General features: G+C 36.6%; 1 protein-coding gene across 1 annotated transcript in view; it reads left to right on the forward strand.

The window, feature by feature from the left end:
• Positions 1–22,716, forward strand: part of TACR3 (tachykinin receptor 3) — a 37,439-nt gene extending 14,723 nt beyond the window's left edge. Inside the window, 5 exon segments of the mRNA XM_036381523.2 lie at positions 564–714; positions 17,233–17,429; positions 20,327–20,504; positions 20,506–20,592; positions 20,594–22,716. Coding sequence (XP_036237416.2) covers positions 564–714; positions 17,233–17,429; positions 20,327–20,504; positions 20,506–20,592; positions 20,594–20,644 — 664 coding nt within the window. The 3' untranslated portion in view covers positions 20,645–22,716.
• Positions 22,717–24,682: the final 1,966 nt, after the last annotated feature.

Consider the following 24,682-nt stretch of genomic DNA (forward strand, 5'->3'; position numbering starts at 1 on the left):
TAACCAGGAACTAGCACAAGGCAAAAGAAATGATCTTTGTTTTCCCAGTGCTGACATCAGCAGTGGTGACTATATTGCACACAGGCTGCAGATTTGTGTTGTCTGTGTGCAACAGATCTGCCATTTGAAGAACAGTGGGTGATAGGACTCTTATCAGGGTTTTTGCATCAATATATCACTAAAATACTTACTTTCCTCTTTGTTTTATGGTCCAGACTAGAGCGCCAAATGCCTAGCTTTCCCTCATGATACTTGGTTGTGCAATTAAATCAACTCAGCTAGTTATGGACAAACCCACCTTATTCTGTAGTCACTAATCACAATAACTATAGAGTCACTCATAATATACTAGTGCAAGCTCAGCATTAGAGCACATGCATTAAAATGTACATAAATTTGCAGTGCAATTCCAGACTTTCAAAAAGACAGTGAAAACACCAAGAACTAGCCAGTTAATATAAAACATGCTTTGCGCTAAAATAGAAGTCTTGACTTCTAGCAGCCCATTCCATTGGTATAGCTCCTCTGAAGGCACTTACCACCTTAATATCTTTTCATTGCAGGTATCATGTTATTGTGATTGTGCTGGTCTACTGCTTCCCACTGCTCGTCATGGGCATCACTTATTCCATGGTGGGAATTACCCTCTGGGGAGGAGAAATACCAGGCGACACATCCAACAAATATCATGAGCAGCTCAAAGCTAAGAGAAAGGTACTGTTCCAGTAAATCCCACTAAGTGAATACTTATAAAATCATCTGCAATTGTGTTGCAACGTATCACAGTAAATTCTTTCAGAAACACCAAATCACTTGAAATAACAGTAATGAGAGATCAGCTTCAATACAAAATTTGATTAAGTTTGACAAGTTGTCTTCTCTATTTACTAGCTGTTCTTTTCATAACATTAATGTTTGTCATTAAATAAAGGAAACATTTGGGTTTTAACTTCTTACTCCACATGTAGCAGCACACACTGTGTCTGCTATCTGGAAGCTAAGGCAAAAAAGTTTAGCCTTCAGAGAGTTAAGATACTGACTTTTGAACAATGGGCTAGCAAACCATTAGCTCTTGTTAGGTAAGATTATTATCCTACTGAAACAAAAGCGAATCTTGCTATAACTTTCAGGTGATTAAGGTCCATGCATATTTGAGATAAGCACTGATCAGCCTGCTTGTAATATATAAATCAGATTTTTAAACAATAACTTTATTGTGAGAAATGCAAACAAGTTTTCCCAGATATTTTCTTTCAATCTCTTTCACTGTAGGTATTGCTTAAACTAACTAGACTTGAGATTGCTTATGAACTATTTGACTATCTCCAGTTCAGTTTTCCTAATGTTGCAGTGCAATGAAGGTTTCTTTCCTACAACATTCTTTTTCTTAACCTAACTTTTCTTATTTAGTAAGACAGCCTTCTACATTTTTATTTGTGACACAATTTTTTAAACTAAAATGTATTTAACCTTTCAGACTTGAAAAAATGGTACCCTAATACAAATTTCTAATTCACAATGTTGAGCACATTTTCAGTTGCTCAGTTTGCTTCCTGTTGCTATATGTTTGAACAGTGGAATACAGTGGAATATGCTACTGGGCTGCAGCAACAGCAGAGTGGGGCATATTGGGTCCTGAGAGAACACGAGATCTCCTTCAAATTCTGGAGAACACTAACATTTTCATTTCTTTCAGGACACTGCAGAAATCACTTTCTGTAACAGACACATCTTGCAAAAGCAAATGTGGAAGGGAAATTATTAAATTATTGCAGAACCAGGACATGCCAGAACTTCAGGACCTGTTATCATAATGACTAAGTAAAATAATCATCTTGTGACATAGAAACTAGAGGTCTCTGAAGACCAAATCTGGCTTTTACTATATGAAACAGAGAGCCCAATTAAATCCCTTGAATACCTTAAAAACAGCACCTGTTTAGAATTCTAAATATATACAAGAGACAAGGAAAAACATCCCTAATTAAAGGATTTTAAATGTGAGAGTAGAGATGCATACCTTCAAGACATGCAACAAGGGAATTAAATTATGTGCAGATATATTATAACTGCATCAGTGACTTTATGGGTAGAGCTCCATGACAGCACTTTAGCTACACTGCTGTGCTCTCCAACAGGATTTATGAAATAACTGGTATTTGGAAAGATGAATCATAATTGGTTATTCATGGAGAGGAACTAACAGACTGGAATCCAAATAACGCCATAACTCAGCCTGCCTCTCATAACAGAGCTAGTGCTTTGCCCCTTTCAGGCAAAGAAATAATCTGCTTCTCTTGCTATTTAGTATATAGGTATCAAGACATATGGAAAATCTATGCACTTATAATGAAGGAGAAATATAAAATGCTGACTGTTTCATATCAGGCAATGTTACAGCACACAAAGGTGTCTGATTAGGGTTGTTTGAAATAGTATTTAATATTAAGAAGGTAGTGAACAGTTCATGCAAGACCTTTAAAAGAAACAATGTTTGCCAGCAAAAGATTTGAACAACTTGACAAAGCTGTTAGTACTTCAACAGATAGTCTCATCACTTCATATATATGATTGGGCAATCCTGAAAGCATCATTAAGGGATGAAGGATTCAAAGAATTTCACACTGCACACTGTAGGATGGACAACACAGTTGTGCTTAGTATCTGTAAGGTCAAAGACCAAATATTTAGAAATTCAGGACTGGATGAAACTACAAAACCCTTTTTTTTTTTTTTTTCCCCTTGACACACAGCTCAAATATCTCAGGGACTGTCCCATTCAAATCTGCCTGGTATCAGTCTTTTGAACTTCTGAACATTTGCTACATGCGGGGACTTTGCAGCCATTATCCCTTCTTCTCAAAGCTCCTGGCATGAGACTGACTAATGTCCAGCTGAACATCATCTCTTCTCCTGCAATTCCTATTTTCATAATATGGAATTATAGTCTCAATGGTGTCACACATAACAAGTTTGTACAAGTGTCTCATAATATTACTATAAGATTTGCTAGGCCAAAATGTTCTTTATTGTTCTTTTCTGTTCTTTTCTGCAAATCCTTGCTCTCAGATGTCGTCTCCACACCCTGCTTTTGCTATCTAAAAAGTTCCAATCATTCTTTCAGTTTTACTTAAACCATAAGAAGGAATAATTATGTACTGCAAGTAAAATCATTTAGTATTGTTTTTATCAAGAGGTACAATTCTGATACAACAGTTTGCTGAAAAAAGAACGTTTATCTCATCAGAAGATGCTATTGTCAGGCCACAATGGGAAGATACAGAGCAGCAGAAAATGCTCTCCTTAACTTTTGTATTTCCTTTACTGTTCTCCTTTTACTTATGACTGTTACTTTGTGATAGTATGTCACCAGGCATCTTTTTCAGTAATTTTCATTCCTCCACACTTATACTTCTGCATTTTCTGCTTCTCCTAACACAGCTTGAGGTGTCATCTCAATTTATTTTAGCAATGAAGATTGATTAAAAGACGCATTGTTTCAATGTATTTCTTTTTCTCAACTTTGAATATAAAATGAGAAAAAAGTCCCATATGCTTGCTTTTCACAGCCTCTGTGAGAACTCCTATATGAACACTTCACACATATTTCTCTGGTTTGTTCTTTTTTTCTTTCCCCTCCTTTTCATAGATTTAGAGAAAGTCCAAGGAAGGGCAGCTAAAAATGATCAAAGGACTTATGAAGTGATTAAAATGGCCTGCACTTTTTAGTTTGGAGATGAGGAGGCCAAGGGACAAGATGTCAGCGTTTAGAGAAAGGTAGTGGATAAAGTGACTGAAGAACTGTTGGTCACCAAATCCTGAAATGCAAGAACTAATAGGAGAGGAGCACAAGGCTGGTAGAAGAGAGAGCACTTTAAGAAAGCGTAATTTAAAAGTCATTAAAGGGCATCTGAGAGGTTCTCCTGCCAGGTGCTTATGATCTCACAGATTTCAGAAAGGTTTTAGAAAAATTACAAGCAATAAATTCATAAATCATAGAGTTGGAAAAGGTTGGAAAAAACCTCCAAGATCAACGAGTCCAACCTCTGACTGGTCTCCACTGTCAACCAGACCACAACACTAAGTGCCATGTCCATTCATTTCTTGAACACTCTCAGATATAGTGACTCCACCACGTCCCTGGGCAGCCTTTTCCAATGGCTGACAACCCTCTCAATGAAGAAATCCTTCCTGATGTCCAAAATTTCTCCCTAATGTCCAAGTAGATACTGAAAGGATGGATCAGAGATGCACTCCTCTTTAATACAATCCTGGGTGCTGGGACATTATCGGGAAAATAGAAGATGGAAAATTGCCAGGTTCATGGGGTAAACAGCACCTTCTACTGCCTCTGAGACAGAACAGTAGGATAGATGTGCAGCTGTCTGATTCAGAAGGAACTGTCCTATGTCTTTAGGCTCCTGTTTTTACATATCACTGTAGCCATAAAAATACTCCTGACTTCTCACTGGCTTTCAGTGCCACTAAAAATGCAGGTTTTCCTTTTTTATTTCCTTATCACGTATGAATAAATTACATGAAAACACATTAATATGTATTTTATACCACACTTTACAAAGAGAAGCCCTAGTTAGAAATAATGATACTTTTGCTGGCAGTAAAAGGTAGCCAAACAGGTCAGACCAGAAAAAAAGAAGATTAATTGCTTCTCTATGGAGTAATTTATTGTGGAGAAGAGGCAGGAAAAAAGAGAAAAGGAAAAAAAAAAAAAAAAAACAACAAGAAGTCAAAGCCTAAAACATTGCAGTACGGCATCAAAACTCTTGAAATACTGAATTAATTATGGGCTGACAGATTTGACAAAACAAGACTCTACTCATAATATAAAGCTTATTCAAAATAAATTGGTGATGAAATATTACACTATGAACTCACAGATCAGATGATAGCCAATAATTAACTCTAAAATCAGAGATCCTTCTAGTTAACAAGCAACCACTAAGCCTAGACAGACAGACTAGGGTTAGATATTGCTCCATTCATAAAAACTTTTGTGAAAGTTTGCATCCAGCCATGTGAAACAAAATGTTTTGATACTCTGGGTCCAATGGTTTTTCTTGCATGTGACTTCCTACACCATCTTGAAACTTCACTTTTATCCTACATATTTGTTCAAACTTCTTCAAGGTTGGAAAGTTGGAATACTGTGCATCTCCTGCCAAAAACAGGGGGCTGTATAATTTTTTGGTCCATCGATACACATCTTCTGTAAATGTGTCTTCTCTTTGACTTTGCAGAAAGTACAAAACAGACTAAATAAATACTAGAAGAGAGCTAACATAGAAGATTAAGCTGGAGAAATAAATGCTATTTTAAGAAGAGGTGATCTCACTGATCTAACAGTCATAGTACTATGGCTTATATTGTAATGTGTGAGTGGCTGTATGGCTTGACTAGCTGAAATTTCATACAGCTACAGTTAAATTATCATTTATCCAAAATGTTGATGCACTGTGAGCACTTTGCTGGCCAAAGCTCTATCGTGATTGAAAGCCACAGGTGTACTTGAGTGCAGCCACATTGACAAATTTAGCAATCATTGTTCAGCACATTCAAAAAGAAAAAAAGCTTAGTAATATGAGGTTGAAGAACAACTCGCTCCAGCTAGCACCACTTTTGGGCACTCCACTGCTCTGTTATCAGCCAACAGTCAATAGAAACAGAGATGCTTTTTAAAGACTGCAGTCCTTACATAGAAATGTCCCTAATTAATTCCTCAGGCAACTGAGGGTGTAACAAAAATACCAAAGTGGCAGCTTATGCTCATACATTGTGTTTCCCCTAAGCAAAATACAAAGTGACCAAAAAGTTTCTGAGGTGATTAGTCTGACTTTATGATTTCATACTTTTAAGTCAGTCTCCTCTGAGGTTATAATCACGCAGTCATGTATGTCAGATTTTGTGAAGCTACTCCCAAAATTAAATGTTTTTGAAGATTTTCATATCAATGAGTCATGGAAAGTTTTGTGTTTGACAATGTCACATTTCTTACTTAACATAAGGAAAAAGAAAACAGGAAGAAGGAATTCTCAGATGGTTTTAAAGGCTCTTTAGGAAACAAATTCATCCCTTGTTTGCCAGACACTGGAAGATGTCGAACTGTGCTGTCCAGTGCTTTCTCCACTTATTCACTGAGCATCAGTTTGTGTTCTTTCAATGGTAAAACATTAAATGAAAACAGAACAGGAACCAGCCCTCAGGCCTGTCACCACAAAAAACTCTTAGAGAAATCCTTTGATATCATCTTAAACCTCCATCTTGTAAAAATCTCACGAACCATAGAGTTCAGTTTTCCAGGCTAAATTTCTTTATAGACAGCTCTATGCCGTTATTTTCAGTTAGCTTAATTAATTACTTAACATCCCTCTCTGGTGTCATGTTTACAGATGTTTTTATGTCCATTTCTTCTCTCAGTCTTTGTTTACATTTGTTACATAAATGAAACTAGTGCTTCTCATCTTCTTTTATATAACATCTTTATGCAACAAGTGACCAAAACCAGACAATGAATGCCAGCAATGTAGTGTCACCATGGTCGTGCACAGGGGTAACTCCCTGTTCTCTACTGAGAATGCCTCATCTGGAACATCCTAATATTTCATTTTTTTCCTTTCATGAAATGGATGACTTGGTCTTGCTATAATGAGTCAATAACATTTGTCTCCTCCTCTTTTGTTCACAACAGGCAAACAAATTCACAGCAGATAATTTTATCAGTCCTTAATTGAGCAAATCCCAGAATTTTGCTGAGTATGATCATAGCTGTGAAAGTACAGTGTAAAACAACCCATCAAAACTAGCACAGTACCAGTCCTGCAGTTCCTATCTGCTCTGTGATATCTGTCACTGCCACCACCCCACCTAGGGACACAATCACTACTGGTATCATGCAAAGTATATGAACAGCACTGTGAAACTTCATTTCTGCTCCCACAGTTCTTCCACCTCACAGTTCCTTCTCACTTCTGCAGCAGCACAGTTGCTCAGAAGTGTCTTGTCATCAAATTTATCAGTATGCCTTTATTTTGCTGTACAAAACTCCTAATACATTAAATTAGGTAGATCTCAAGATTGATACTTAGAGAATATACCCCAGATCAGAGAGAGATTAGTATGAAATACTCTCAATAATTATTTTTTTCTCTCAACTACCTTTCCAGTGGAAAGTGTTTCCCAAATCAAGCTCAGTAGTGAAATGTAACAGGTAAAATTACTTATAAACATTAATTATTAAGACAGGTTTCCTCTCATTCTGCTTCAGGGCACCTCTCACTATGATATCCTTGACTCTGACTATTCACAGGAAGTATGAAATAGCCTTCTTAATACGGTAGATGCAAACCAATCCTAAAGAAGCTAAGCCTGACTTCACAAAGTGCTACACACAGCCTAAAATTGGGTTTGTAACAATGTAGATGGACTAAGCTACACGAGGAGATGTGACATGCTTCCCACAGAGCACAGATGCTTATCCTGCCTGCTGCCCTTCTCCATGGCTCTGCAAGTGTGAGCCAGGACTGGTCATTAACAAGGTTATTGAACACAACTGCAAATGTTAGTGCTCCACCAACATTTTGAGGAGTTGTTCCACAATCATAAAGATAAATACCCTGCCAGACTCACCAGATTGCTATTAACAGTAAAGTCAAAGTCTCTATTTGCAAGTAATTCTATTGCCGTCAAAAGTTTGCAGAATAGGACTTTTTTTAAAGCTTATTTTCTCTAAGTTTAAGAAAAACTTGAAAAGGGTAAGGAGGGTCAGAAAATCACATTAATATCTTTCTGGTGAAAATACTTGCAGAGTAAGATAGCTGTTACTATTTTGATCAGTAATATATTCCCATAGCTATCAAAAATCTCCACAAGAATACAGAATACTAACATGAAAGCCTGATTTAGGCTCTTCATTTACAATTAAGTTCTTGCACAGTCATCACATTAATTACAATGTATGACCCCCTCCCTAAACACACACACACAAAAGAGGCACCTTTTTTTTCCATTAGGATGAGGCAGAATAATCAATAATATTTGGTTTTTAAGTTTTAAAAAGTTCTGTAAACTCTTTCTATTACCAAGTATATGGACTGAAAACCCACTGAAAATGTAGGGAATGAGCAAAGTAATTATTAATGTTGTGAATCATAATTTCTATTTCACAGTCTCACTCTTCAAATGCTTAGAAATTGCCTAGGGAAAAATTGGGGCATAAGGTAGAGGAGAATTACTGTCATTGCATGTTAAACACAAAATATTTTTTACAGTGCTGTTTTATGGTCTTAGAATTTCAGAAAAAAAAAGGATTCACCTGTTCTCCTTTTCAAGTTTTTTTTTTTCCTAGCAATTTGTTCTCTTTTTAATGATCTGCCCATAACTTTGAACAAGATTTCCTACTGAGGTAGAAATAAAATCAGACATCCTCCTGCTCATTCTCTGAACATGACTGACACAGTGAAATATAACAAAATTATTGGAATTATTGCTCTTCTCTTCTCTCTATCTCCAAATAGCTACAGAACACTCAGCAGCAGTATCAGCTTCCATTCATTGCCTCAAGGTCCTAAAACTCAGCTAAGACCTGTGAACAAACACATCTTTCCACACCCATCGTCCATGCTTCAAGCAGCAATCACAGAGAAGTAAAAGCAGAGTAAATACTAAAAATGGCTTTATACTGTGCATAAGCCTTGCCAGTTTACATATTTACTGACAAAGTTTTCTGGTCAATACTTTTTCTATAGAACAGCTGGCAACATCTCCAGGTCAGGGGCAGATTTAAGAGACTGGTTCTGCATGGTCAGTGATTAGGCTCAGAATTGTGCACTTACAGTTGCTGTGATGTTTCTCATTAGTTTTATATTTTCCATCACTATTGGCAGAAAATTTATGTGAACTATAAAGTCTAGGCAGAGTCCTAGGGCAGAAATTTCTGCTTACTAGTGCCTCATATATTTAAGAATGGAAGTAACACTGGGTTAGCAGAAAAAAATTTCAACAGTGCTTCACTCCAATGTCAGTGAGCTCAGTGTGTTTTCAAATGCATTGCTGAATTCAACGATACATGTTTGTTAATAATAAAACCAAGATACCTACGAGAAAGAGAAATGAAAGCCAAGTATCTCTTTTTCAACATTCAGATTTTCAACATGGAGATTATGATCTTCATTTTTCAAATATGGAATTGGGCTTTTTAAGATAGACTTAACTTCTTCTTTGCAGTTCTCCCCAAGTTCAAGTTTGGGACCTGACCCTCCAGACCAATAACTTTAAAATCCCACATTCAGGACAAAGTGTGTTCTTTCAGTTATACATAAGAATATAACTTATATTTCACCAGCATATAAACAAACCTTGGAAACTTCAAAAGGTCTTTTGTTGTATCATCTAATCTGCAGTCAAAGTTATCCCATTACATTTGCTAAATTATGATCACATGAATATTCCTGTGTATACATGGGTGCATAAAAACACATTTGTGAATATATATATATACACACACACATACACATAGACAGAGAGAGAGTGCACAAGAAGCCACTTCCTCATCAAATCCCTGTAGGGAAGTCATGAACAAATTAATTTTAGCATGAGTTTTCAGTCTGCTGAGCTTTCCAGAACACTGCCAAGCATCTGTGTGGTGGAAAGCCCAGGAAATCTGATGCAGATCACTCATTTTGGAGGACTGCAGAGCCAAGACCTGTATATTCAGCAGAACATAACTGCAGTTCCAGTACTACACCCACACACTTTGGCATTCATTACAGGATGCTCTTCATGTCAAAACAAAGTGTAACTTCAGCACAGGTTTTTTCTGAGTTAAAGCAGAAATCTACACACCTCCACACAGAGGGGTGTCTATGTTATGTCTATTAATGCCTTCTCCAAACAAATCTAATCCTTTAACTCAAGAATATAATTCTTTAGAATTAATAATTCTGTACTGCAACCTATTCAAAGCACCTTTATTTAATTACTCATTTTCTGGGGTGGATAGAAGTAATTTATTTCCCTAGGTTTTAAAGCAGGTTTCCTAGGAAACAGTTTCAGCCACCATGGCATGGGTCAGCTTATACTTTATTCCACAAATTGGAATACCACAGGAGTATCAAACCAGTGCAATTATGACCAATGTGTTGACCACTATGGCCAAGCATGTGGATACTTTAATACTTGAAGGACTGCTTGTCTGTACCAAAATAAATGCTTGTCAAGATAATGACACTCCTGATACTTTTCACCAATAATTGACCAGAGCACGTACCACTTTTTATTGACCAAGTATTTCCAAAATATTCTGTATGGAGTTACAAGTCTACTTCTAATAAATTCACAACCTTGTACAGTCATTTGAAGAATGACAAAAATAAACTAGGTGCATGAAATTCAAAATATAAACCTCAATATCTCTGACATTACCAGTTTCATTTGAAGTCAATTTAAATGAAAATGGACTGGGGAACAATATTAAAATTTTTTGCCCTTTTTTTTTCTTAGGTGGTAATAAAAGTTTTTTCTTCAGACTTCGAAAGAGAAGATGCTATAACCATTGCAAATGCATAATTAGGATGGCAACTAAAAAATAGCTTTAACTGTGTTTTTCTGTAACAGAATTTTGCCAGGCAATTTAAATAAGTACAGTTCAGGAATAATTCATAGTTATTGTCTTATCAACAGAAAAGAGAAGAGGTTTTTCAAACTATGTAGGAAAAAATCTGCATTACTTCTCATTATTTTCTTGTGCCAAAATTCTAGAGAAATATGGTAAACATTCAAATGGCTTCTAATTATATAAATCACTTATTTAATTACCCTAGGTGAATAAGGTGGAAATAAAATAATTCAAACAGTAGTCTTTCCATATGAAACAAGAGTCTGTGCTCCTATTGTGAAGATAACAAAAGGTACCCATTTCATTTTAGGTTCAGGAGAACAGGTTTCATTATAAGGAGCCCACATAAAGTAAAACACAAGTAGGATGGTATGCAACTTTTGCATAATTCATTGGCATAATTCATGATAGCATTAGTTGGTTATTGCAGTGTCCAATACATAAGAATAATTTTCAAAAGAGAACATTCACTAGTGCCATTCCTTCAGAAGTCTTACATGGAAAATTAATTTAAACATTGAGCCTACAATGAGGATTAAAGGTTCCAGAAAACTTTCAGAATTGTGTCAAAGTGGACTTGAGAATTAACTACCCCATTAGCAAAAAAAAAAAAAAAAAAAGAAGATATGATTATTTTATTTCCCCCCACACCAAATCGCATATTTGGTTGGAGGCAGGGAAATGAATTCTGCCCCATCATTCACTCCCAGTAAAGAAGGAAAGTATTGTAAAATAAGTGGTGGTATGAATCTTAAGCACAAAAGCACTCAATCAGCTTTTCCACTTTTTTCCAAGAACTAGATCTCAGGTGGATAATCATGCCCAATAATGCCAATCCCACAACAACCACTCAGAGTCATTTTCTAAAGAACATAAACTTCTTATGCCACTCAATGCTTAAGACCAAGACAATGATACAAGGCCACCTACCTTTACGTGCTGTCTAGCTTACAGAAATCTCTCTTAGGTTGAGTAGCAGACATTAGCATATTGCCTAACACCCAACAATCTCTTGTGAGAAACTGAGACATCTCTTCTTAGATAAAGTAACACAACTTGTGGAAACTTTTCCTCCTTGCCCCCAGTCAGATGCTTGTAAAATCACACATTCTCAAGGAAAATAAAACTCTGAGCAAAATATTTACCTCTTCTTTGCAATGGAACAGATATTTCTTGACATGCTAAGAGAAACTCAAAATCACTGTCAAACCTGTGTTCTATGAAGCTTTGGGGGAAAATAATTTAAAGCAGTAGTAGCTAAGACCATTCATAAAAAATGTCACAATTGCTTTGGTTTGAGGGGAGTCCCACACTGGGGAATTTGGAAGAAAGCAAACTAATTAAAAACTACTTCACTCTAGACAAGAATATATTTTTGAACTTTTGAGCTTAACTAAAAAGTAAATGGTTATGAATTCTGTTTGCAACAAGGGATTATGCAAATTGAAATTAAAAACAGTTTCTTTATTTCAAGTAACTGAGAAAAACAGATGGAAAACATAAGTCAGAAGACTAAAAGTATCTGGAGCATTGGAATTGGCAAATACCTTACCTGGCCGAAAGACTTCCAAGCGTTCTCATACTTTCTCCTCCTAAATGTGCATCTCCTTCAACTATTGATAATCCATCCTTTCCTATGGGCTGAAAGAATACAGAAAATCCCTGAGTGAGTCAAAGCACTTGGTACCTCAGAAGTCAGCTCCATCTCTGTACTGTTGCCAGCAGAATTATCTTTGAATCCTAAATTTCTTGCAGAAGGGAGATAGTTTACTCCAAATAAGCATCATGGAGAAGAAAAGGCATATTGGTGTTCCTTTCTCTCTGGTGCCTCATGCATAAGTGCCATGTATGTCCCCAGGACTGGGAAGTGGATTTACTGGCTGCATTCTAACGTGCTGGGAGAAACACTTTGTGAAATGTTAGTGTGGTATTTTACATCTCCCAAGAGTACAGGGCCAAAGTTATGACTCCAGGGATTATCTGTGAACTACGTTTAAGCAGTGTTCATGAATAAATAACATCCAGGAGAAGGTAAACAAAGGCATTCTTACACTCCATGGGTTCTTAAATCATTTGCTTCTTGTTCATATCTGCATAACACCCAGGAGTAAAAGTTCTGAAAGTAATTGTTCTGTGCGGCATAAGTGGAAATAAAATCAAAAGCCAAATTCCTGTACTTGTACAAGCAGCAGTATCAAAGATGACTTAGAAAGGCAATAAGGAGCTGCAGAGAAGATTGAAAAGGAAATGATTGCAGGGTCCAAGTCTTAGGTATTGCTGGCAATTCGTTGCCTTGCAAGGTGAATTGCTGTATTCCTCCAGCAGCAACTGAGTCTCTCAGAACAGTGTATGTTATTCCCAATCTTTCAAGAGCTGCTCTCAATGCTACATCTTAAACCAGACTACTCTTCTAGCTATTCTTCATGCAAAATAAAAACAGTATGGAAAAATAAATGTACTTGCTGGTTTTTCTAAGTGCAGCAGAATCTATTAGTTCCTTTTCACTTTTACTGTTCCAAATGTTTCACAGCAAAGGCAAACTTGCAAACTCCAATTCCAATGAACTTACATCGGTTTTGCTCTTTTATATACATTTTTTTTCTCATTACATTCATTAATGAAAGAATGCTTCTTACTCAGAAAGGATTTAGGGAATGGATAAAGACCAGAAAGCACATAAATTAACTTTTTCTAGACATAGTTTTTCTTAGACATAGGCAGCAGTGCATCAGTATCAGCAGAACTGGTTGATGAAAACCAATGTACAAAAATACATACTTTGATTTTACATCTACAAATCGAGCCTCAAGACTTGCATGAAGGTTGCACAACTGGGAGACTCAGTACAACTCGTTTAACAAAAGTATTGCCTAGAACAAAAGTATTGCCTAGAAAAAATCCTCTTTCCTCCAGTCATGCTGCCCACAATATACATAGAGGGAGATTGAACAGAACACCAGGAGAAAATGGTGCCACTGGGATAAAAGATTTTGACTGCAATTCACATTTTGGAAAGCTCCATGGTGAAATGGTGGCAGGAACAGAGCTACATTTTAAGCTAAGTAACTGAATTCAGTCATTTTCTTGCTTTAGAAATGTTTCCTAATGCACAAGAGAAAACCTTTCTAATGAATCCAATGCAACTCAGAACAGAAGGAAAAGCAACTGAAAAACACTAATATCTCAAAAAGCGAAACAGAACAAACCTATTAAAAAGAGATTTTTTTTTTTTCAGTCACAGGTTTAAGAAGTCAAAAAACAACTGAAGGTCTTTTATATTCTGCAGTTGGACCTGTAAAGTGTCACTGGGGTTTCTTAATGAAACACCACAGTGTACTGGGAAAAGACAATCAAGTTTTTGTGGTAAATTCATACTGGGCGTGTTTAATTTACTTTCTCTGTTGGTTTACAGGCACTTGTTCATCAGAATTTATTCCAAGTAATCTCAAGGTGCCCTGGGTTTAAAGACCTTGACGTCACTTTCTGTTCATAGTTATTGATATAATCAAGAAATTAAACTTTATACTGCAAAGACCAACATTACAGACAAGAACTGCAGCTATAAAATGCAAGGTATGGCCTTGCAGTGTGTGCCTCTCTCTGAAAGGGAAAAGGACATTGAGAATAATCTCCCTCCTTCTCCTGATTCTTTTTTTTCCCTCCATTTTTGCCAACACATAGTCATTCTTAGATGTTGAAATGAGAACAGACTAGGTCTTTTTGATTCCTCTCACAATTTTTGCATTTGACTTCAAATTTAACCTTAATTGCCTTCTGTTTCCAACAATTTTACCCCACACAGACTTACAACATATCACTTACCTTCTCCTAGGAAATATGTCAATAAGTGCACTGTACTATATAAATACTTAAAATGACAAGCAAACCTGAATGATTAAGAATGTAATGTGCTTCACTGTCTGTCATTCAAGTGACTCGTTACTTCACAAATTAAATCAAACACTTATGTCCATCTAAAATCATCTGTAGCCTGTTATCTAGTTTGACTATTTGCTTCAGAAATTTCTGCTTTCAGAAGGATGATGACTTAATATTTAATCATGGATTTCCAGAGAGAAACAGCAGCAAGAAAGCCTTATACGAATCTTACTCTTTTAAACTATGAGTATTTTGTTTTATTCTCCGGGGGTGATTTGGCATTTTTCATTTCAAAACTTAAAACATTCAAAATTAGAACTGAATTGCCTGAAATTGTGACAAGAAAAATTTTGGATTTTCTTTGCAGGGTAAAAGTTAGTTTGGGATTTCTGGTCCCTTGAAGAAAATCTGAAATGTTGTATTTAATAGTAATTTAAACTGAAACTTCATTCCTTCAAAGTTAATTTGTGCAGCAGCTGAAACCTAAAAGCTGGTTTTCGTACAGCTTGTGAAGGTTTATTAGCTTTAGGAAACCTGTAAGCAGACTCTAGAAGCACTGCTTGCCTTGCCCTTCAATATCTCACAGAAAACTAGACATTTGGATGTCAGAAAAAAGACAAACAACTTTCTTTTGGAAAAAAATTTACATAATTGAGTATACCAAACAGGCAACATGGACTCATTCTGTGATTTCTAGCATCTCTGGGGCATGAGTGACACAGATTAAGCTACAACAGATTAAGCTCAACGAGATTAAGCTACATTTGTTGCTGGGATGCCCTACTGTTTTGGTTCTCAAGCACTGCACAGATGAACTGTAAACTGTAAATACAGATTGACCTATTTACACTCTGAAAATTTGGACACAAAATCCTTTCATTCAGTACCTATGATATCCCAGTGATGACTAATTCTAGGAACAATTTCACATGCACAGCTGGATCTGCAAGGCCTGCTAATTAAATATCAAGATAAATAAGGAAGACTCTCAAGTGTTCTGAAATTACAGAAGTCCTGAAAGGTGCTGAAGTAACACTTATCATTCCTGACAGATCTATAAAAACACAAACAACAAGCAAAGGGCACCTGTAAATCAATGACAGGGAGTTTAAGTAACATGGTAAAACGACAGAATTAAGACTTCTATCTATACAATGTGTACAAGGCAGAGGTGTAAGTCTCCAGCAGAACGGTGGAAGTTATGTCGAAAGCAATGAAATAGCAATGCCATTTAATGATAGACTGATTTGACAACACATTTTTATGCATCACTTCACATACATAGTTTAGTCCCGAAATTTCTGTCCACATAAAATCATAACCTTTTCCCCCCTACCCCATAAATCACATATATAGTCCCATAAACTTCTATACATGCCTAGATGCAGATACACAGACATACCTGTGAAAGGTAAAAGTGATACCATGTTGCGTGTGTTGCCTTCCTTCATAAAACTGATCTTCCTACTCACAGGCTGATGTATAGTTAACTGGTGAAAAGTGCTTTAGAAGAACCAACTATTATAAATGTTTTATATTTAGCCAGATGCCTCTTTTTTGCCTTTAAATGATGATCAGTGCATATATATAACAATAAGCATTCTTATAAGCAAAATCTTGCACATTACAGTCCCATCCAGCAAGAAAGATTGTTAATTGGTGCCAGCTATTAAATGAAAAATTGCTTTATGCTTCCCATAGGAAGATGTAATGCGAGTTAAGGAGGATACCATAACATTTTTATATGCAAAATTATTTAATCATGTTAGTTGGAATTTTATAAAAGCATTAACCAAAGACATGTAAGTATGGCAAATTTCAGCTCTTTGGATTTTTCCCTTGGTAAAACTAGAAACAGTATGAAATGGAACTTTGTACAGAGGAAAATACAGGAACTGTTCATAGAGATCCCTGTTATTCTTCAGTATTCACAAGTACAAATGAACAAGAGACTTCCCAGCATGGATCTATCATGTCTAGTTCCATTTCAGCTACAAAAAGAAAACCTGTGGTGAAAACATGTGACACATTGTGCTGAAAATGGTAGCTGGACTAGTATTTGACATAGCTGAAAAGAGAAGTATGGGAGTGAAAATTTTACATGAGTTGCAAGTTTTCCTCGTGTTTGGAGCACAAAGCAGAGCCCCTCTTCATCTGTGCTCACTGGAGCACAAATTTGTGCTCACTGTGGCAGCTAACAGATGTTGCAATGCCCGCAGAAAACAACAAATAAGGATCACCAGGCAAGGGAATTGTTAGGCTCTGAAATTACACAGGATGCTGCAGTTGCTCATTTCCTACAACCTAGAGATATTCAAATCACATCTAAAAACTGGGGACAAGAAATAGACTTGCAGATCACAATAAAAATAGACAGCAAGGTCAATAAAGGCCAAAATGAGGTGTCTGAATAAAACATTCTGTAACCTTATGACATGGTTAGATGTACAGAAAAGAAGTGATATTTTAGATAGCCAAATACATTACTTGCAAAAATCAATACAAATAACGTCAGGAAAGGTTTTCTTGCTATTTTTCTTCAGAAAAAGAGGATCTCCAGTCAAGAAGAAAATAATAGACTCAGATTAAAATGAAAAACTATATAAAAGCATATTCACCTTTCCTTTGACCAACTTTAAAAATTAATTACAAGAAAATTATTAATGGATGTCGAAATGCTAGCCCGAACTAAAAAGGCTTAATACCATTTTTACTTCTTTCAGGTGGTAAAAATGATGATTGTGGTTGTGCTGACGTTTGCCGTCTGCTGGCTGCCCTACCACATTTACTTCATAGTCACTGGGATCTACCAACAATTAAACCGGTGGAAATACATTCAGCAAATCTATTTAGCCAGCTTTTGGCTTGCCATGAGCTCTACAATGTACAATCCCATTATCTACTGCTGTCTTAATAAGAGGTAAGAGTTGGTTATGAAATGAGGTGCATAACTTCACCAAGAACATAAACTGCTTAAAAGGAAAAAAGACACAGAATTTTCACTTAAATAGATTCCAGTTACTCGGGAAAAAACAAAATGAAAAAAAAAACAAACCCTTTCTTAAGGTTTGTACTTGAAAAGAAGCCCCACAAACCCAGAGGCAGACTTCCAGTAAATATTCTGGTCTATTTAAAATTTCAGAGCAAAATGCAGTTTTCAGAAACCAGTCCTTTCCATGTACACCTCCAAAAATTTTTTAAAAAAACCTATAGCATTTTAATGGCTTTAGTTTGCAAAATATAAAGAAGATGGTAATTAGTGATATAGAGTGCAAGCTGTATGTTCACCAATTGTATACCCAATTTTGTTTTGCTGGAAGAATGCAATACAAAACGTGATTTACTGTGTTCTGTAGATCTCAGCATTAAATTTCTACTGCACTCCAAGATCTGCAATTGGCTGATAAATATTATACAAATATTTACATTCTCATTACTTAATACTAAATTACAGTAGTGTTTGATAGCAACACATTCTGCTCTGAATTTCAAAGGCACTGCACCTATTGAGTTTGGTGACATTTTACAGACACCTGTTAGCCTGAGACTACTGCATTCCAGAATAGACTCAAATCTTTCATTTCAATTTATAGGACCAGGATCTACACAAACATCATCCTGGCCATCCTATTCACCAGTATTTCTTCTAGCGTTATTGGATAAAGAACACCAGGAACAATTAATTACTTCACAAAGTCAGTCAGTACAAATCAGTATTGATTAAGTAATCTTAAATATTATTTTAAATCTCTTTTGACTTAGCAGCCAGTGCAAAGTTTAATTACTGTCAAACTTTATAGCAATATTGCACGGTATTCCTAAACCCCAAATAAAGATCATGTAGTACTTGTCAAAAGGAATCTAATCAAAAATGAAGTGAACAAATCCTAGCAAGTTTTTATTGGTGCAAAAACACCGGCGTCATCCTTCTTGATGAGGATAACATACAACAATTCCATTCATGATCTTTTAAAAAGACAAGGCAATGACTAAATTCATAGAACCTTCTGCCTTCTGATGAGCTTTTCATCATTTACAACTGTTTAAAGACAAGGTAAAGTTTTAGCGTGCCAGAACAAAACTAACTCAAATGACAAATTTTCCATTAATTTCAACAGAAATCAGATTTCACTAAGTGTCCAGTGTCTGCAAAATCAAAGACAAGGAAAAATGAGGCCTCATTTTTTTCAGTTACCACCATAAAACTTCTAAACCAACCCCATTTTCTTCAAAAACTTTTTATGGCACAATTACAAAAGAATTTATAAAAAAAATAGTATCTCTGATGTGGCTTATGTTGACACTTGGAAACTGCAAAATTAAAAGTCTGGATTAAAGAATACAGTCAAAGAAAAATTAATATTTTGAGACATACTAAAGGTCACCTTATTCAGAATTTGATGCAAGAACGATGTCCTGGTGACTGTGCTCTTATAATTAAGTTCCATATTGAAATGAAGATACCAGAATATCTGCTTCCTTTTCATTAAATAGGAAAATAGAGCTTGTTGCTGGGAGTCAGATCAATTCATGCCTCTGCTGGATCTAGTATCAGACAGAGTTAGAACATCTATCCCCAGCATCATCTTCCAGGCTAATTAGGATATTACGTATCTAGATAAAGAGAGCATTATTTCAAGATGAAGAAAAAACATGCCCTGAATTAGAAAGAGGATGGAAGATGCCAAGAAAAGTAATACAGTTAAAAGATGGTTTGGTTTTACAATTCCTGTCACTAAATCCATTTCCATTAGAGGCTCTTTCAGTATTTTTCCAAAATATGGACTGCATGTAAACAAAGAATGCTAAATAGCAACCTACCTGCTCAGTTGTCATCATGTGAGAACTCCATGGCAAACTTAAAAATTTGAGGAAAGAAAAGTCACTTCTGTGAGATCTGTTAACTTTAACTAAACACTTGATCTCAATTTTTACCTGCAGTCATCACGGTGGTAGTTTAATCACTGCTCCAAAAAACTTACAGACAGGATAAACAAGAGAGCTGATTGTTTAAACAAAACAAGAGGAGCAAGAAAAGGGAGAAAGATAAGCTTTAGGTCTAGGTGAAAAGGTGTTCTTTTTCCAGCTGTACACAGATACATAGAGAATTGCTTTTCTAATTAATATATTAAGCTTTTATTCTGGAAATGCATACACACAAAATGTAACAATGGTCTTTACGGTGAATCCCTGCCTCTGTATGAGTATTGCAAACATTGATGCTCTAAAGCCTCAAAATGCCTGTTTATAGATTACTCACATTCAGATTTCAACTTTCTAGGATCCCCTTAATTATTAAAAATTATTTTCCATATATTTCACATGAACAATTATTAGCCATTAACTCATTACCATACAAGCATCCCTGTTAGAGAGAAACACAGAAGGGATATTAAAATTTGGAAATTGGGATGGCACTTCGCAGAAAAGTTACGAAGTTCCTTGCTGAAAGAAGATGAAAATATAGGTGCAGATCTCATTAGAGGTCAAATCAAAACAATTTCTGTGAAGACAGTTCTGTGAAAGTTGGTGTTTGTTTACTTTGCAGAGGCAAAAGACAGGAAATTCATTATAAGAAAAACACCACTGTTAAAATGCAGTGACAGCATATAGAAAATCAAACCGAAATGAGTTGCTACCACTATCTTTTTTTGTCCTACTCTGACTTCAGTCAAGGAAACTCCCACTGAGTTCAGCCCACCCAGGCCTAGGGGCAGGATAACTGGCCAAGTGAGTACACTAGCAGCACTCTGTGCTTTCAGATGAAGGCCTGGGGCCTTGCAAGCCCAGGCTTCCACCAGGCTTCTTTCCTCCTAGGTTCCGTGCTGGCTTCAAGCGAGCTCTGCGCTGGTGCCCCTTCATTGAGGTGTCCAGCTATGAGGAGCTGGAGCTGAAGGCAGCCAGGTTCCACCCCACGCGGCAGAGCAGCCTCTACGCTGTGTCCAGGATGGACTCCAGCATGACCGTGGTGTTGGACACCAACGATGGAGACAGGTGTGCACGCCAGCCATAAGAAAAGACCAGCTCCAAGGGACCTGAACTTCAATGGTTGCTCACAGAGGAATTCCAAGACTGTCTCCACAGGCCTCAAGCCTCATCAGTTCAGTGCACACACCAGTAGATGTTTATTCCTAAACATTTCACTTTGCTAGAAGGGCAACACTGGACAATGTTCTCCTACTTTGGAACTCAGTATCCCTACCATAGGAAAGCAAACCAGATTCCACTAATAAACCCTAGCTATAAATATTGTGAGATTTTTGGGAAATCTCTTCTTTTTTTTTTTGCTTTGGAGAGGAAGAGGAATTTGAAGACATATGTCTCAGTCCAAAAGCATAGTTGCACCTTAGCTGCAACAATGTTCGTAGGGATTATCCAGAATAAACCAATGGCATTAAAAACTTTGCTTCAGTTGTCTCTGACCAGTGGCATTTATGTTTGACTTACCAAAATGTAACAGACTCCTTTACTTATTGAAGCAGAAATGTACTGTGTTTTCCATTACAAGTGTATTAATTCAACAGTAACAAAATTACGTGATATTTGATTATAGAGATGTATTTATAATGAAAACCTAATGAGCCCCAAGTCCATTAAGCTGTTTCACAATTTAGCTCCATTCCCAGACAAACAGACAAAATTACGTTCACGTGAGTGCAGTTCAGCTTTGTCTGCAACAGTAATTTTGCAAATATATATAAGAACCGGAGAACATGACTAAGAGACTAAGTTAATTCTACCAAAGTTTGCATATTAGTGAACATTAGATTCTAATTGGATCGTATTTCCAGGGGAATATATTGCTTTTAGGAATCTCTCATAGCTTTGTATCTTAGTTCTAGGGGTAAGGTCTGTCTCAGTGACCTTAACACAACCTTTCTGATTGACTTTAGAAAGGCCAAAAGATTTTAAACTGAAGATTCATACATGAAAAAAATAACACTGTGGCAACAGACTCTTTTCTGCAGAAGATCAAGTAACAAGACTCATGATGACAAACTTCCACTGGAAAAAAACCCCTATTTGGGCTCTTTTCACAAATTTTCCATAGCTTGATGCATGTAAAAATACTCCTGTGCCTGCCTCTGCAAACATTCTAGGCATTCTTACACAGACATGTTCCCACTGAATTCAGACAAAATCCACTTACCATCAGTGTTGCAGAGGAAGCTGAATGTAACAAAAAAAGGGACCAGAGAGCAGCCTTAGTTTTAGTTTAATGACTGTGTCAGTTGCATGGATAAATTGGTTTCATGAATGTTTGTTGTCAAACAGTTAATGAAAATACAAAGAAGAGTGTGAATGTCTTCCTGAGTTAGCCAAACCAGCACAGGACAGTGTGTATCTGGCTGAACCCAACACAGTACCAAAGCTGAGCAATTAATAAAGAGACATTTGAAGCGAGAAAGGCTTGAGCTGGCTTTAGTCCACGTTCCTTCCCAGCAGCTGGGGATGATCAGCATTGTGACAGTGAGCATATCAAACAAGATCAGTAAAACAAGAATCATATTTGTGTATTGTGATTCATGTACATAGTCAATTGTTACGTTCTGCTAAGCGTTAACTTGTACTTGTATAGTGATTGCAGTGCACTGTGGTATCACTAAATCAAAATCCTAAGGTAAAATATCCTCAAATACATAAACCTGATACATTAAATTCTCCATGTACGGAATAACTGAAGAACATGATCACAGAATATTGTACTCTTACAAAAAAGAAACACAATTCCAGACTCACTTTTTCTATCTATGGCCTGATATAAAATCCACTGAAACAATCCATTCATTAATGACTTCCCTTTTAAATGTTGGTCCATGCTTTTCAACAGTCTATTTCTCTAAAAAACCAGGTATTTTCCAACATTGTAATTGTCATGCTCTCACTTCTCCTTGTCTTTTTTTCGTGTGTAGCAATCCAGCAAGTGTCATGCAATGCCTATAAAATACTTGTGAATTTTTTCCCTTTAAATACTCTGTTTTAAGAACTTTAAATCTTCCCAGGTTTTTAACAACTCTTTAAAAAAGATCCAGGATAGTCACACACAAACAAAAAATTATGCTAAGTATATTAACCTAATGGTGATGTACTACAAACACATGCTGTGAAGTCCTCTGTCTGCTCATGTACAACTTCTGAGAAACATACATAGAGAAAATGTATACTTGTTAAATAAACAGTCTTTTCTAATAATGGCTATTACAAAAGCAGTGTTGATAAATTTATTGTTTTTAAATGTAGAGTATAAATTTTAAAAAGTTGTATATAAAAGTATAGCAGCATACATGTATAAAATATCATCTTCATGCAACATTTAGGATTTTTCATTGAAAAATATCAAGAAAGCAATGGTGGCCTCCTCACACTTGTACCTCTAGTGAAACAATTTCACTTTAAGTGTTTATGATATGACCTCCTGGACAACTAATCCATTGATAATATCACTATATTTTCATGGGCTAGAGGTATCAAAACACCCTCACCATTCCTGTAGTTCTTCTGAAGTTACAGGATATTCCTGTATAATAAATTAAGAAATCTCTCCCTGTAATCACAGCATTGCTTTAACAAAACATTACAGTGATAATGTGGTGCAAATCAATCTGTGTCTCAGCCCCCAAGAACATGCAGGGTTACACAGTTAAACAAGTAGCACAGCAAAAGCTGTGACTGAGAGCAGCTTCCATACGAATTACTATTTCTGAACAAGCATTTTCAGCAAGAGGCCTGGTCACTATAAAATTCCTTACAGGCCTCCTGACACCCCTCACTAAGTGCAGAGGAAATCAGATCATCCTCAGTTTGTGTCAATAAGACTGCTCAAAGTAGTAGTGGGCATACAGAGCACACGCATGATTGCTGGTGCAGCACTGTGGCTGTCTCATGTCTGCAACCTTCAACCCACACTCTTCAGTTTTGCTAGGAGCGAGTTAAGGAAAACAGACCAATACAGAGCTAGGTTCTTACCAAGAAGGGCACAATAACACTCCAAAACAGCTACAAATTAAACAGCATCAGGAAAGGTCTTCTGATCCTGAAATCTTCTGAAACACGTTCGTCCTTCTCAGTATAACAGTTTGTAGTACTTCAGCCCAGGCTCCTACTGGAGTCTGCCTCAAACATTTATGTGATGAAGAGATCATTGCTCCCTGAACAGCCACTTTGCAAGGACATTCCCTTGGTAGAGAACAGGTTTAACTTTCACATCACCAAAGACAAAATAATCAGCATCAGTTTACTCTGTCATTCCCTTGACGTTGGGTAAACTTTAAAAAAAAAAAAAACAACAAAAAAACCCCAAAAAAACAAACCACACAACCAAACCAACTTAAAAAGCTAAACATGACTATTTAAACAATAAAAAAATCCCCCTCATTTCTTGTCTCAAGTCTTCATGGTGGTGCATTTTCCCCCCCACACTCTTTCTTGAACCACTCTACAACCTCAGGAATCCCCACTGGGCACTGGCCTTTGTGTGATGAGTTGGGTGGTCAAGCTTCCCTTGATCATATGGCAACTCTTGAGTGGTTGAGCTGGGAACATCCCTGAGATGAAGGACAAGAGCACAGTCAGTCCCCCACTTACAGCTTTAGGACTTTCCCTGAACCATAACTCAAGGGGAATAATACCATTGTGGCTGGAGTTTTGAAAACAACTTGAAATTGTATTGGAAACAATTTGGAATTGTTTTGGAAACTCCAGTCGTGACTGATCTGAGGATGGAACTCTCACAGATTACATCTCACTACCCTATAAATAGAGGTCCTAAGTGAGGCCCTTTGAGCTTCCCTGGACTTCAGTGGAATGTACCAGAATCTCCCTTTGAGTGGGGGATGGCTCTCAGAGCTTGCAAACTCTGATGTTTGTGAGAAAGCTGAAGACAGGGCATAGGCAGATAAAGTCTCACTCCTTGAGCCTCAACTGCTGAGAAAAGCCAAAGCACTCAACAGGGTATTTGACTGAAATCAGGGGGAATTTTTCACAGGTACTTCTGTACACACTTCATTGTGGCTGTATGCATGCATGTGTGGGAATTGATTTAAATACCCTGTAGCAAGTATAGCATAAACACTGACATCTCAGAAGGATAATTAAGTCACTACTGCAACTTTAGTCAATTTTATTGAATTATTTCATAAATGCTGAATTAGTTAATTGATTAAGTACTAAAAT

Source organism: Molothrus ater, chromosome 4 (genome assembly GCF_012460135.2).
Source record: "Molothrus ater isolate BHLD 08-10-18 breed brown headed cowbird chromosome 4, BPBGC_Mater_1.1, whole genome shotgun sequence".
In the NCBI taxonomy this organism is placed as follows: Eukaryota; Metazoa; Chordata; class Aves; order Passeriformes; family Icteridae; genus Molothrus; species Molothrus ater.